This window comes from Nicotiana tabacum, chromosome 7, assembly GCF_000715075.1.
Source record: "Nicotiana tabacum cultivar K326 chromosome 7, ASM71507v2, whole genome shotgun sequence".
Taxonomy (NCBI): Eukaryota; Viridiplantae; Streptophyta; class Magnoliopsida; order Solanales; family Solanaceae; genus Nicotiana; species Nicotiana tabacum.
Genome location: NC_134086.1, coordinates 133,935,454 through 133,951,033, shown reverse-complemented (window position 1 = coordinate 133,951,033; position 15,580 = coordinate 133,935,454). Strand labels below are relative to the sequence as shown.

Below are 15,580 nucleotides of genomic sequence, written 5' to 3'. Positions count from 1 at the left end.
CTCGATTCTCGGTTGCCAATTTAAAAACAAAAAGTTCAATTGCCACAGGGAAATTTTGAATCTAGTTGAGAAGTTATCGGACAAAAGAAAACTACATTTAATAGGTGTTGATGACACTGGTTTTAGTTGGAACATCAGCTATATGGACGCTAACCAAACCTGGTCAAAGAATGGTAAGAAGTCTGCCTTTTGGTCACCTGAGATAGGTTCAGAGATGATATAAAAAAACTTGAACAATGGACAATTTATCTTGCAATGCAGTGGTGGAAGGAGGAGGAGGGAGGGGTAAAATGGGTTTGGGGTGAGGTGACATGTCATGTGTCCACCTCACCTACATGTTAGTGTCACATGGTATTGAGCGTCCACCTTGGACAACTTTAATGGAAGAGGGGCATATTTGATCTACTTCTATAATATTAGGGGTATCTTCAAACTGATATTATAACGAAGGGTAAAGTTTATTCTTTTCGCATAGTAAAGGGACAAATTTAACCCTTTCCCCAAAAACAAAAGAAAACATATCCTATAAAATTCTGCAGATTTTGTGAAAAAATGGCTAAATCAAATAAATAAATTTCCCTACAAATAAAAATTACGAAGAAGTTTCCCAAACGGGCACGAAGAGGAAACTAGGAAGTCCCTTTTGGCAAGCCAAGGTCAAAGGAGTCGCGTAGCGAAGACGGACCCCATCACCAATTCCAGTCCACCTTTAGGATATGTCACGTGGAAAATGTAAACAACGCAAAAAACCAAAATCATTTTCCAACCGAGATCAACTACTTAACTATTTATTGGCAAGTTTTTATCACGTAATATATAATTACAAATAAGTAATTTTTTGCAAAATAAATATTTTAATTTAATAAATAAACAGATAATAATTTATTACGACAGGGTAAAATTGTATAACTAGTATAAAATGCATTTATATTGTAAACACATAGGAGCTAAATTTTTTAGTTTTATTATTATTATATATTTTTTAATATGAGCTAAAATCATTTTTAATATATCATGTATTACACATCCCAAGAAGACCCATCCTCGACCCCACACACACCCACCGTGTAATCACACTTTGGGTTAATTCATAGTATTTCATAACGCAGGAAACCAAATTCGCGTACAAAGCCGCCTACTTTTCTCCCTTTAAGACAATGACTTATTAGATGTTGGAATTTCCGCGTTTGTTAAATGATCCGTGCTCAAGTAGTAGTACTATAAAGTTGGGTTTTTGATAATTGTGATGCGGTAAATAGAATTCTTGATTATATAGTTGAAGGAAGAGAGAGAAAGAGAGATGTCAGGTGATCTGGAATCCATATCAGAGGCGACTTCTGGAGCCATAGGAGCTCTAGTTAGCACTACTATCTTGTACCCTCTTGATACCTGTAAAGCTAAGTACCAAGCTGAGGTTCAAGCTCATGGTCTCCGTAAATACAGGTTCTCTTGATTTCTTCACCCGATTACTTCCTATGTCTCTGATCATCTGATCATGGAATTCTCTCTTTTTTCCTTTTTTGGATTCTTTTGTTGTTTGATCACCTTTTTGGTTGTTTTTTCTGAATGGGCAGATTCTTTGTTTTTTTTCCCTCTTTTTCTACAACGCTTTTTTTTGAATTAAAGGAGTATGAATTTTTTTGTGAAGGGGTGGGACTGGATCAATGGGAATCCTTGATTGGTAATCAAAGTTTGGATCTTTAAAAGGGACTTATGAATCAGATTCGTGTTTTAGTTTTAGTTAACGGGTCAATTGAAATTCATGTGGCCAAATCTAGTACTCAAGAGTAAAAGTGAATTTCGATTATGGTAAAGCTGCCATTGCTTAATTACATATTATCCTTTATTAAGAGTTTGTTCTTCAAATTATCTTGTTATATTCTTGCCTTTTGGCTGAAAAAGGCTTTCTTTCTGCAGCATTTCTCTTTCACGAAGAAAAAGAGAGTTTCCAGTATTTGAGTTTTACAGAGAAATAAATGGATGATTCAGGATTTCCTAAGTTATCAGAGTTAATGTAAAAAAATGACTTGTTCCTTTTCTTAAAATTTGTAACATTATTTACTGCATCTCAGAGGGTAGGATAGTGAGAAATCATCTGTAAGAAATGACTTCTTAGAAGAGAAAAAGAGAGAAATTTCTGTAAGAACTGTGTCGTCTCAACTCTCAAGACTAAGGGCTTGAGTAAAAGGACAAGTCCATTGCAAAGCTTCAGTTTACCTGGTTATCTAAGCAAATATTTCAAATACAGATATGAATATTTGTCTGCTTTTTTTTCTTCTGAAGAATTGCATTGATAAGAGTCGGTCTTCATTTTCTCTTGACGAGTAAGAGTCAGTGGTCCGTGTTCATAATGTGAGAGATTGGTTGTGCTGTTGGCACTATTTACATTAACCTTATTAGTCATAATTACATATGTTGCATATCTTTTGTTGATCCCAGGATCCTTAAAAGATTTTACTGTTCTTCTAATGTTGTATTCTCTTGTGAAACTTGTTTGGAATGGTGAGGAATTGTGGTATTGCCTTCATATAGGTTTCTCGACTTTAGAATTTCCAGGCAAGAAGATTTGGTCATTATTGTACAAAAAGCAGTGTGACTATGATGCTTGATCTACAGAAGTCCAATCCAAACCAATCTTTCGTTAGCCAGATTAAGAAAATTTTCCAATATCTGGTAGGCCAAACAATGCAGGAGCTTTCTATTGCATATTCTGCTTATATTAGAAGGATTAACAGGTTGCTATACCTCCTCCTGTTCAGGGTCACTAGAGAGGCTTTTATAGGTTGTAGACCATTACTTTGAACTGTAAAATAAAGGTTAATTTAATTTATTTATTTTTGTGTGTGTGGGGTGGTCGTCATCTCTTTTATTTTACAACCTTTAGTATGAGGATTAAAATATCCTGTATATTTTCGTGCAAATGAAGTGCATGGTATAGACTTGGAGCTTTTGGTCCGGTCCCTTTGCCTCATGTAATAACACTATTCCTCAGGGTATCAGCATTATCACTTTGTCAAAGATAAAACTTTTAACACTATTTCTCAGGGTGTCAGCATTATCACTTTGTCAAAGATAAATATTTTGGGTTAGAGATTATCTACTTGAACAATTTATTTATTAATATGGATGAGAAAATCGCCATTGAGCTTAAAACCTCAGAACTTTTTAATTTTGTTTTTCTCTGATTGATTGATAAGTTAACTTGCGAGTCTAATGTACTGAGTCCTGCCTAAAGGGACACGGTTGAATCCCTGATTACGTACTCAAAATGATGTTGTCAACCAACTGATGTTTCATTCTCTTGGTGGCAAGGAAGAAATCTTTTCCTAATTTTATATGATGGACCACTCCTTTAAAGGCTTGGATTTTATAATGAAGTCTAGTACGAGATGCTCTTAGCTTCTTTAACAGTGTCCCCTTTTTCAATTATTTATCTCATGAAAGTGAGCACATCTGAAATTCGCACACCGCACATCCATTGATATTTGATATATAGTTTCTTCTCCGGTACCTCGTCCATATGTATGTTAGAACTTCGAGTACTATACTTTTTCTGACGTTAAATTTGTCGCTGATTCATTTTCTCCTTCTGCAGGAATCTCTCTGATGTTTTGCTGGAGGCAATATCAAGGGGTAAGGTACTGTCACTGTACCAAGGTCTGGGAACCAAGAACTTGCAATCTTTCATTGCCCAGTTTGTATATTTCTATGGATATAGCTACTTTAAGAGACTCTATTTGGAGAGAAGTGGTGCCAAATCCATTGGAACAAGAGCCAATCTGATAATTGCAGCTGCAGCTGGCGCTTGTACGGCCCTAGCAACTCAGGTAAGCAGTTCGTAAATCGCCTTCAAGTTGATTAGTTTCTTGTTAAAGATTTAATGGAAAAAGAAAAAGAGTAGTGTTGAAGCTCTACCTTTTTTTTCGTCACGTGTATGTTGTGAGGAAGTAGGACCTACAAGTGAGCTTGAGGCTTATTATTATGAACAAGTGCAAATGCTTCTTGAGGGACAAGCAAGCTTGGTGTCTGTTTAATATGGCTAACAGTAATGCTGATCTGTTTTTTTTTCCCAAATGGGAAGGAACTAAGAAGAAATTGTTGGGACATTGAAACTAGTTTTGTGTAGTGCACATTTTACTCCTCCTATTCGTAGTGCTGGCACATAGACCGGTAAAATATTAGTGGAGCAACTTTCCAGGTTGCTTGCTCATTACTGCTGCTGTATGCAAAAGAATTAGTGCAACTCTCTCAATTTTAGATTGTTTCCATCTAAACACTAAATATCTCTGATGTCTAATCCATGGTCATGGTATGATATAAACTCATGACTTATGGTAAGGGTTTTCTGTGCGATAGAATTTAAAAATGGAAGACTGTAGGTGCAAGAGCCAAAAACTCATTGCTCAATGTCGATAGCTCTTTTTCCACTTCTTTATCATCAGAATTGCATGGATATTCGCTAGCCAAAAGCATACTATATAATATAATCTCATGTAACCGAGAATCACGTTGCTCAATTGGATTCTGATGCTAAGTTATTTGATATTCTTCTGTAGCCACTAGATACTGCTTCCTCAAGGATGCAGACAAGTGCCTTTGGTAAATCGAAAGGCCTCTGGAAAACACTTACAGAAGGTAGTTGGAGTGAAGCATTTGATGGCCTTGGAATTTCTTTACTGTTGACATCCAACCCTGCCATTCAGGTATTTAATATTCTTTAGAATTAATTTCTTGTTAATTGAATAAGTAACTATAGTTGAATTAGTTTATACAAATTTGATTGGATTACTTGAAACGCTGTTAATTCAAGTAATGTCAATATATGTGAAGCACAGTTTTTTTTTTCAACTAAGTAATGTTGGGATTTGATAAAATAGATGTTTATGTGATGCAGTATACAGTTTTTGATCAACTTAAACAACACTTGCTGAAAGGTAAGGAGAAGACGACAGAAAAAGATGCATCGCCTGTTGTACTTTCTGCATTCTCAGCTTTTGCATTAGGTGCGCTGTCAAAGAGCATAGCCACAGTTCTAACCTATCCAGCCATCAGGTGAATCTCTTTTGTATTTTATCATGGATTCGCGTCATTTCAAATCCAATGTAAGCCTTTTAACATGAACCTGAAATCAGGTGTAAGGTCATGATTCAAGCAGCGGACGACGAGGATAAGAAGGCTGAACCAAAATCAAGTAAGACAATCAGTGGTGTCATATGCTCTATCTGGAAGAAAGAAGGTATCTTGGGTTTCTTCAAGGGATTACATGCTCAAATCCTCAAAACAGTGTTAAGTTCAGCATTGCTTCTAATGATAAAGGAAAAGATCTCCGCCTCAACTTGGGTCCTCATACTTGCACTTAGGAGAATTCTACTAATCAGGCAGAGAAGGCTAAAAAGTACATAAATCGTTTACTTGTGATCAACTGTGCTGAAGTATCTGCGGATAATGGCTTTGATGAGAAATCAGAAGAAAGATTGTTGCAATCGAAGTATTTAGCTTCAACGGTGGAGAAGATTCATTATTAACCAGTATTCAGGTCCAGAGCATACAACAAATGTGATTACAAGCAGCAAGATCTCGAGCAAATGATTGAATTTAAGACAATATGATGATAGTTTTCAGACTTATTAGAAGAGAATAATCTGACAAGAAACATTTGTTTATTCAATAATGTAGGAGAGAAACAATCAACATTTGATTTTCTTATTCCCTATTTAGTTGGTTTCTCAATATGAACTTGGATCTGTTGTTTAAACTGAATGAACTAATTCCTCAAAGTTCATCGTGGTATACAAGGGGATAATTTTATATTATTTTTTTTTCCTTTTTTAAAACTCGTGGATATATGAGGATGAAAAACTGTAGTTGGTTTTATGGAAAACTAGTCATTTCCGTTTTGAAAAATACAATCACAAGTTTACGAAATTCTATATGCGTGTACTTAATCTTCAAATTAATCAAAGAAAAACTCAAAACATTTTATTTTCCAAACAAAACTGACTTTCAAAGGAGAGTTTGTTTAAGACTCTTTTAATTTGTTAAACAAAAATTTACCCATATACATTTCATCAATAAAACCAGCTCTAGATAATATATTATAGCTTTTGCATGTTTTTCCATCAAAACTCTTACAACATTCTATTTATTTTTGAAACTTCCCAGTTCTCCATATTGTTTTCCACAAAAAAAAAAAAAAAAAAAAAAAAAAAAAAGGGAGTGTTATAAATGAGATGAATGCATGTGAGTGAGATGAATACATTTGTATGTCCATTTAACGTACTTTGTATTCATGTATTCAATTAAGAAGTACATTAACTTATAACTAGTGAATGAATTTGTACCATTATAAATAGGGAACTTTTGACCCTATGAAAGATATACCAAGAAAAGAAATAACAAAATATTCTCCCTCATATTTATTTTATCTCAATTAATATATTATGCTATTTTGCTCTCATTTCTTAATACGTTATTAGCACGAGGTTCTAACCAACTGAGGTTATCTGCTTCATCCGAATTTTATCTTCTTCCTAAAAGAGGTAGTCAGTTTCTTTTCCGATTTAGGTATACATTCCTATGTTTATAATGTTTCTATTAGGATCTTCTTTAACATGCAATTTAATTTCCATATGCATAACTTGTTTTGAATATGATTATAATAATTGCATTGGTATGAAAACAATAAGTTTCAGTTAAATTGTTATTTCATTATATAAACTACTACGAAGAAGTTTAATCATACACATAAATAAATAAGTATTAAAATTGAATTAAAATAATTAGACTAATTAAGGCCACATCCAAATATTCTAACAGAATATGCATTTAGAAGAAATTCTTGTAAAATTTTCAAAAGGTTTAAATGTGCATTCAATAAATTTATCACCTAAGTGTACAAACTAATTAATGACTTTAAAATTAACAACTTAACTATTAGATGTATCGTATTGAATGTTGAAACTTGTCAGAATTGATATCATCTAGTTTTATACCTACTTAGCTTATTGAAACGTATTCTAAGTAGAACAAAATTATAATAGTACATATTACTTCAACTTATTTATTCTATGAAAATATAGTTACATGTCTAAAGTTTTTGTGGATAATATTAAACACTAATTTATCATCGCACTGCACATAATTATTTGTTTGATAAATATACATATAGAATATTAATATACAATTATGTACTGCACTGAATTTTTCATTGATAATAATTCTTGTCATTCTAATTCACTTATTTCTATGATAGTTTTCACTATGTCGAATTTGTCAAAGCTTGAATTTATGGCACTTGACATCTCTGGAAATAACTATTTACCATGAGTACTTGATGCTGAAATTCACCTTGACGCTAAAGGTCATGGTGAGGAAATGAAGCATCAAGTCAGGATAAGGCGAAAGACATAATTTTCCTTCGCCATCATCTCGATGAAGGGTTAAAAAGTGAATATTTAACCTTGAAAGATCCATTTCAATTATGGACTAGTTTAAAGAAACGATATGACCACCTAAAGGCCATGGTATTGCCAAGAGCTCGTCGTGAGTGGATGCACTTAAGGCTACAAGATTATAAGACCATAAGTGAATATAATTCTGTTGTATATAGAATAATTTCCCAACTAAAATGATGTGGGGAACCTATGAATGATGAGGACATGCTGGAAAAGACTCTTTCCAGTTTTCATGCCTCAAATATGGTGTTACAGCAGCAATACCATGAAAAGGGATTTAAGAAATATTCTGAGTTAATTTCATGTCTTTTGGTGGCTGAACAATATAATGCCCTTTTAATGAAAAATCATGAAGCTCGCCCCACTGGATCAGCTCCATTTCCAGAAGCGAATCTGGGAATGATTGATCCAAAGTCTGAAAAAAGATAAAATAATTATCGTGGTCGTATAAATATACGTGAGCGTGGCAAGTGGCGAAATAATAATCGCCATGGTTGTGATCATTATAAACAAGAGAACAATAAGGGTTCTCAGAGTAATCCTTCAAAAGGCAAAGGTAATGTTTGTCACCGAAGTGGTATAAAAAGTTATTGGGCACGAATTTGTCGTACACCTGAACATTTTGTCAAACTTTATCAAGCATCTATAAAAGGGAAACAAAATAAAGTTGAGACTTACTTGACTTTTCAAAATGATGTTGAGGCGGGCCCTATGAATAATCATGATAAAGTTGATGCAAACCTTGCTTATAAAAATGATATTTTTGAAAGTCTTGCAAATATTACTCATTTAGAAGCTAGAGACTTCTTTGAGCATCATAACTGAAGACTTATTATTGGGAAAAATTATAAGAATAAATGTATTTCTTTTTATGAAGTTCATATTTTGAATAAAACTTTTTATGTTGTTGGTATTTAATTTCATAAATATAGTTTCTTTTGTTCTTAAAATTTTCAATATTACTTATGATGTATTTTTTTCTTCTTGAAAAATATGAAAACTTCCCAGTCTTCAGTTGGCTGTATGAATAATAAAGGAGAAATATGTCTTCTAGTAGTGCTACAACGCACACCATATAAAAGATAAGAGATATTTCTCTTATTAATTATGAAAGAAGCCAATATAATTAGAATATTTGGTAGTACAAAATTAATTGAGGGCTCTAGAAGAGTCACTGTATTACTACCAGGAGGAACTATATTGGTTGTTAATGATGCATTATATTGTAGTAGGTCTCAAAGAAACTTGTTGAGTTTCAAAGATATTCGCCAAAATGACTATCATATTGAGACTACCAATAAAGGGAAGGTTGAATACCTTTATATTACTACAATAAAAGCGGAAAAGAAGTATGTGTTTCTCGCATTTTCCTCCGGATTATACTACACTAATAGTGTAGTTGAATCACATGTCATAGTAAACAAGAAATTTACTAATGATTTTATTATTTGGCATGACCGGTTGGGTCATCCCGGTTATAATATGATGCGCAAAATAATTGAGAATTCACATGGTCATTCATTGAAGAACCAGAAGATTCTTCAAACTAAAGAATTCTCTTGTGCTGCATGTTCTCAAGGAAAACTGATTATTAGACCATCAGTAATTAAAGTTGGAGTTGAATCTCCTGCATTTTTGGAACGTATACAGGGTGATATATGTGGGTCCATACACCCTCCATGTGGACCATTTAGATATTATAGTTTTGATAGATGCATCTACAAGATGGTCACATGTGTGCTTGTTATCAACCCGCAATTTGACCTTTGCGAGGTTACTAGCTCAATTAATAAGATTAAGAACACAGTTTCCAGATTATGCAATTAAGACACTTCGTCTTGATAATGCTGGTGAATTTATGTCCTAGGCCTTTAATGATTATTGCATATCAACTAGGATAGCAATTGAGCATCCAGTTGCTCATGTTCATACTCAAAATGGTCTAGCAGAATCACTGATCAAACATCTCCAATTAATTGCTAGACCAATGCTTATGAGAACAAAACTTCCCATTTCAGCGTGGGGCCATGCTATTTTGCATGGAGCAGCTCTTGTGTGGATCAGACCTACAAGTTATCACAAAGTCTCCCCAATACAATTGGCTCTTGGTCAGGAGCCAAATATTTCCCATCTTAGAATATTTGGATGTGCAGTATATGTTCCAATTGCTCCACCACAACGCACAAAGATGGGACTGCAAAGAAGATTGGGGATATATGTTGGGTATGAATCTCCTTCTATTATTGTTTAACCAAAAAATAAATTTCAGTCAAAGCTAGAATTTAGAAGAGCGCGGGTTACTGATAATCAATAGAATATGTAGAAGAGAGTAATTTGGAGTAACCAGAATGTAATCAGGAGAAAAACAAGTGAATCAAAGTATATTTCAATTGTGTCGTTTTCTTACAAGTGACTAGATACCTCCCTTTTATAGGTATCTTGAAGATATGTGTTTCCTTCAAATCATAATGAGGCTATTATGAATAATTAAAGACATTGAATGCTACGTTACACAATCATTGTAATCGATACAAATTCTCTAACGTATCCGGTATTTAATGCCTATCGAATTCCGTATCTGCGCTCTTTATTATGGTCAGATCCGTTTCTTTTGATAAATGATCTAAATAGGTACGGGCGTTGAATCCTTCAAATATCCTCCCGTACCTCTTCCTTTGCCTTTGACTCGTTTCTATTGCTGCCCGTGCCTCTTGACTAATTATAATTCTTTGACTATTTGATCAGTCCACGTGTCTCAACATATATAAATTCAATTTTCCCAATACATATAGTCCCCCCACTTTCCATTTATTCATCAATTGAATATTTGGGAAGTGGATTTCATTAAAACAAGAATTTTTGTCACCATTAATGCTATGACAAAATTGACGCTTCAATTGTCACTTCCATTTAATATTTCATGCACGTGTCAATTTTCCATTGGCCCTGCAATTTTGCAGCCTTTTTCAAGGTTTTTACGGTTCCACTATTTACGAAGTGCCAGTTATCATAATTATGATCTTTCCACCTCTGCACTTTTACCTTTGGCGGTTGCTTATCGGTATAAATATATATTTTTTCCTTTGTCTTTTATCACATAAAGCTTATTGAACACTTATTTCTCCAAATCTTTGTTGATTTCTTCCTTAGATCATTCCTCTTCGATATTTCTTCTCCAAGCCCTAACCCTGAGAGAGTTTCCATTATTGACTCCTTCCCTAATACCCCTGTTAGGAACAGAAGGGGAGGTAGACTTCGTAGTTTAGGATCTACTCGAGGAGGTAGTTCGTCTATGCCTTCTTCTGGTTCTGGTCCTTCCTCTAGAACCAGAGGTTCCCTTTCTCAAAAATCTTCTTCTAGGGGTAAAGATCATTCTGAACCTTTACGCGAACCTTTAGTAGATGAGATAGTCCCTTCAGAATTGTCTTTTTACCATGACAAGGAATCTCTTAGAAACCAAGTTTCCGCATTAGATCTGTCGATGCTTACCCTACTCAAATTACAGAGGTTTTGACTCATGTGGTTCGTAAGGACTGTCATTGGAGTAATGATTTTCCCATTATTATCCTAATCCGAATCAGATAATTACTTCCTAATTAACGGGGTTCTCTTTTGTTTACACTTACCCTTTTACTTTAGGGTTTAGACCAGCAATTGACCCAGTCATTCTTGAATTTTGTCATTTCTTCAATGTCTGCTTGGGTCAAATTGGTCCAATCATATGGAGGGCAGTTGCCTATTTAAGGTATTTAGCCACTAGAGCTGAAGCTCCTTTTACTTTCCCTCACTTGATTCATCTTTACTCACCTAGGCTTTTTCGTAATGGTGTTTTTACACTAGTAGCCAGGAGTAAGAGAGTTTTGGTAAGTCCTGAAGATGACAAGGATTGGGGTTGGTATGCCCGATTTGTTGCTTCCCCCACTGTTGGTTTAGTGGGTGAAGATAATGTTCTCTTCCCTGAGAAGTGGAATTTTGCACGTAGGTCTTTTATCCCTCTCGTACCTTCTTCTTTCAAGTTTATCAGCTTTTCTAATTTTACCCCCCCCCCTTTTTAGCAACCATGGGAGTGGTGGGGGATGTTCCCAATTTTCATGGTTGGGTAGATAAATTGCTGAAGATCGCGTCAATGGATGATAGATCTTGGAAAACACTTTCTAACCGCTTTGGTTGGAAGGTTAAGACTCATGGTAAGAGTTCACATTTTGTTCTTTTCGTGCCTATATTCTCCTTTATTGTTTTAACTTTTATCCTTCTTTTTATCAGGATTTGCTATTCGAGGGGTTACTGTTGAAGCAGTTGCAGCCTCTCGTGTCTCTTCGGGGACTCGTACTCCTCCGGGAACCCGTATCTCTCTAGAGAGAGCCCGAGAAATAGTCTTGGGTTCCTCTTCTGCGAAAAGGAAGGCTGCTGAAGAGGAAAATTCTGAAGAAGAGGAAAATGAGAGTCCGTTGGTAACGAGGCCACGAGTTAGGAGACGCATTGTTTCCGATGACGAAGCTGAAGTCTCGGTTTCTTTTACCGAACTTGTTGAAATCCCAATAATAATTCCTGATGACGACGTCACTCCCTACGATACTCGTGAGTCTATCGACCAACTTTTTGTCAGTGGATTTGGTCGTGAAGATGTCGGGCCTGTTTTAGACGAAGTACCTTTATCATCTTTTTCATTACCCGTGCCTGTGATTCCTTCTTTATCGGCCCCAGCTATTTTTGTTCCTCCTTCTACTGCTCTTACCTCTTCTCCAGCTCCTCCTTTGGCTATTCCCCCCCCCCCTATAGTTCATCATACTGAAACGGGCTCTTTAAGTTGGAGTGCCGCTATAAGGCGGGTAACTATTGAAATTCCTGCTGAGAATAGCCTTTTAAGAAAATCAGGTTAGGTGGATATATGGTTGGAGCCTCTTATTGGCCCAATTGAAAAAGCAAAGCTGGAGAGCCACAGTTCCTTGACTTTAATGAATGATATCGTGCATGCCACTCTGAAGGTATTTTCCTTCTCTCCCTCTTTTACTTTGCAAAATTTTTTCATATTTGAGATTCTTATTTCTTCTCTTTTCTTTTTTAGGCTAATCTCATTGGCACAGAGTTGATGAAAAGAATTGCTCCTTTGGAGAAAATAGCACGTGACTCTCAATTGGAAGCAACCAATTGGAAGGGGTAATTTGAGAGTGCTCAGCTTGATATAGAGAGCTTACAAGAGAACAAGAATACCTTAGAGCAGCGAGTACGGGCTTTAACTTCAGAATTGGCGGTTACAAAAGCTTCTTCACACCAAGCAAAGAAAGACAAAGAGTGTCTCGAGTCCTCCTTATCAGAGCAGCTATCTAAAGCTAGTGAAGAGATCAGAGAATTAAAGGCTCTTTTAAATCAAAAGGAAGTTTACTCTGGGGAGCTTGTGCAAAATTTGACTCAAGCACAAGAAGACCTCAGAATATCTGCTGATAAGGTGCATGCTTTAGAATGCTCCCACGTCTCTCTTCAAGCTTCCCACAGCTCCGCCTTGGCTGAAAATGAAGAGCTAAAAAATGAGATCGCTGCTTGGGAAAAGGATTATGAGATCCTTGAAGAAAAATCTGTTGTTGAGGCAAGTTGGGCTTTTTTGAATTCCCGTCATGATACCCTACTTGAAGCTGGCCAAGAAAACTTCAACCTGGAGTTAGAGTTAGCTAAAATCAATGAAACCATTGAAAAGGCTCAACAGACTCAGGACTTCCCTTTTCATGTGGATGAAATTCCCGTGGCTGAAGCTCTTATGAATGTTGAAGCTGATACGGGTATCATGACTATTTCAAACCCGATCAAGCCCGTTGCTGCAAGTCAAGTTGAAGTCGCGCATGCTGATGCACCTGCCCAAATTGAGCCTGCTGCTATCGACGTTCCTACCTCAATACCACAAACTTCTCACTGACCAATTTTAATCATTCAAATGATTTTATTTTTGTTTTGTTTTTGGAAGATTGTAATCAAACCCTTAACTTCATTTGAGGGTTGATTTTAGGAACGTCAGTCCCCAAGTCTTTTAATGGGGTAATCTAAATAATTTCGTAGTTTTTTAACTATGTTCGAACTTAGTCTTAAATTTTTTTTTACATATTAAGAAGTTTTTTATCTTAAACTTCTGCTTGCTTTATTCTCGCCTTTATTTTTAAGGACTTACAGAATAATTTGCATTTTGTTTTCCAAAAAATGTTTTTGTTAACCTCATGATTAATTTAAACATAAGTTTTATAAAAGAGGGCCCTTTTATATTCCAATACTTAATGAATAAGACGTCTCAACTTCATAATGGTATTATCATACGACAAAAGAAATAGGAATACACATGTTTCTCTGAAATAACTTGGACAAGTTTTTATTTTTGAACCTTGTCTAGTTCCGAATAAAACTTTACATGTATTTGAATTACATCTATAACTTTCTCGTAAATGTTTTTCTTGTAACAGATTTAACAGAAGAATAATAGACACGGGGTTTTTCCTTATAACTCGTTTTAGTACATAGCCTTTATCCTAACTATAGTGAGGTTTTTCTTTGGCCTTAGCTCGTGGCTTTATGAGTTTTACTCTGCACTTGACTCTTCCAGGCTTGATTTTTCCTTAATCTTCTTTTGCCTTCTTTATACACATGTCCGTGTATATTATGTAGTCCCCCAAGTGTTTGAGTGTTGAAGTATGAAGCCTCGGGCACTTGATAGTTACTCTCATTTGGTCCTTTTCCTGAAAAGAAAAAACATACGGGACTCGGAGGGACGATTATAGATGAAGACTGCATAACCCGTTTGCATTTCTATCAGAATAATTGTAACCCTAGGCCAGGAATTTTAGGTTACTCCATGTGCCTTGCAGGTCGTGACTCATCATTTAGTATGGGTTAGCGTTTTGCCTATCATCTAAAATCGTTAGTAAAATTTTAACAATTCAAAAATGAGATTTAAAATGGTTATACCTGACCGTAGATTTTCCTTAGAAATAGTATCTCTTTAAATGAACAGTATTCCAATGCGAAGGTAGTATCTCGCCATCCATTGTCTCCAGTTCATATGCTCATTTTCCTGCAACATCACGCACTCTGTAGGGTCCTTCCCATGTTGGACTTAATTTCCCTGTGTTAGCTACCTTTGTAGACTGAAAAACCTTTTTAACCACGAAGTCCCCAATTTTGAAGAACTTGAGGTGTGCTTTTCTATTGTAGTATCGTTCTATGACTTGCTTTTGTGCTGCCATTCTTATTAAAACAGCTTCTCTCCGCCCCTCGAGTAAATCCAGGTTGACCCGCATCTCCTCGTCATTAGAATCTTGTGTCGCTTGTGTGAACCGTGTACTTGGTTCCCTTATCTCAACTGGAATTAAAGCCTCAGCTCCATAAACCAATGAGAACGGTGTTTCCCCTGTACTTGTTTTTGCAGTTGTGTGATAAGCCCATAAAACTCCAGGTAACACTTCAGGCCAGTTTCCTTTTGATTCCTCTAGTCGTTTCTTTAAATTGTTAATAATGACTTTGTTCGTTGATTCTGCCTGTCCATTACCCACCGGATGATAGGGTGTTGATGTAATCCTTTTAATTTGCCAGCTTTGAAAAAATTCCGTGATCTGAGCTCCAATAAACTGAGGACCATTATCACATACGATCTCCTTTGGTACGCCGAATAGACATATGATATTCCTCCAAATAAAGTCTCTGACCTCCTTTTCTCGCCCCTGTTTGAATGCACCTGCCTCTACCCATTTATTAAAATAATCAGTGAGAACAAGCAAAAATTTTACCTGCCTTTTTGCTTGCGGTAATGGTCCTACGATATCCATTCCTCTTTTCATAAATGGTCATGGCGCAATGACCGGATGTAATAATTCCTCAGGTCTATGCATATTGTTACCGTACCTCTGGCATTTATCACATTTGGCTACGAAACTTTCTGCCTCCTCTTCCATTTTAGGCCAGTAATAACCTGCCCTAATTAAGGTTCTTACTAGTGATCTTCCACCTACGTGATTCCCGCAATGACCCTCGTGTATTTCTCTCATTACATACTCTGTTTGCGAAGGTACAAGGCATCTTGCTAAGGGTCTACCAAACATTTTACGATATAGAATGCCTTGTTTTAAGCAGTACTGAGCGGCCTGCCTTCG

At 35.8% G+C, this 15,580-nt stretch overlaps 1 protein-coding gene across 1 annotated transcript; it reads left to right on the top strand.

Annotated features, from left to right (window-relative positions):
* Positions 1-1,116: 1,116 nt before the first annotated feature.
* LOC107798295 (peroxisomal adenine nucleotide carrier 1-like) lies at positions 1,117-5,813 on the top strand. Its single transcript, XM_016621264.2, has 5 exons — positions 1,117-1,443; positions 3,596-3,827; positions 4,557-4,703; positions 4,895-5,052; positions 5,133-5,813. The coding sequence occupies exons 1-5, from the start codon at positions 1,301-1,303 to the stop codon at positions 5,401-5,403; spliced, it is 951 nt and encodes a 316-aa protein (XP_016476750.1). The 5' UTR covers positions 1,117-1,300; the 3' UTR covers positions 5,404-5,813.
* Positions 5,814-15,580: the final 9,767 nt, after the last annotated feature.

What these genes read in the sequence shown, in the direction of transcription:
- LOC107798295 (XM_016621264.2), top strand. Translation starts at nt 1,301, where the DNA reads ATGTCAGGTGATCTGGAATCCATATCAGAGGCGACTTCTGGAGCCATA. An exon ending in CATCCAACCCTGCCATTCAG is followed by an intron (nt 4,704 to 4,894) that starts GTATTTAATATT and finishes TATGTGATGCAG; the next exon opens with TATACAGTTTTTGATCAACT. An exon ending in CTAACCTATCCAGCCATCAG is followed by an intron (nt 5,053 to 5,132) that starts GTGAATCTCTTT and finishes ACCTGAAATCAG; the next exon opens with GTGTAAGGTCATGATTCAAG.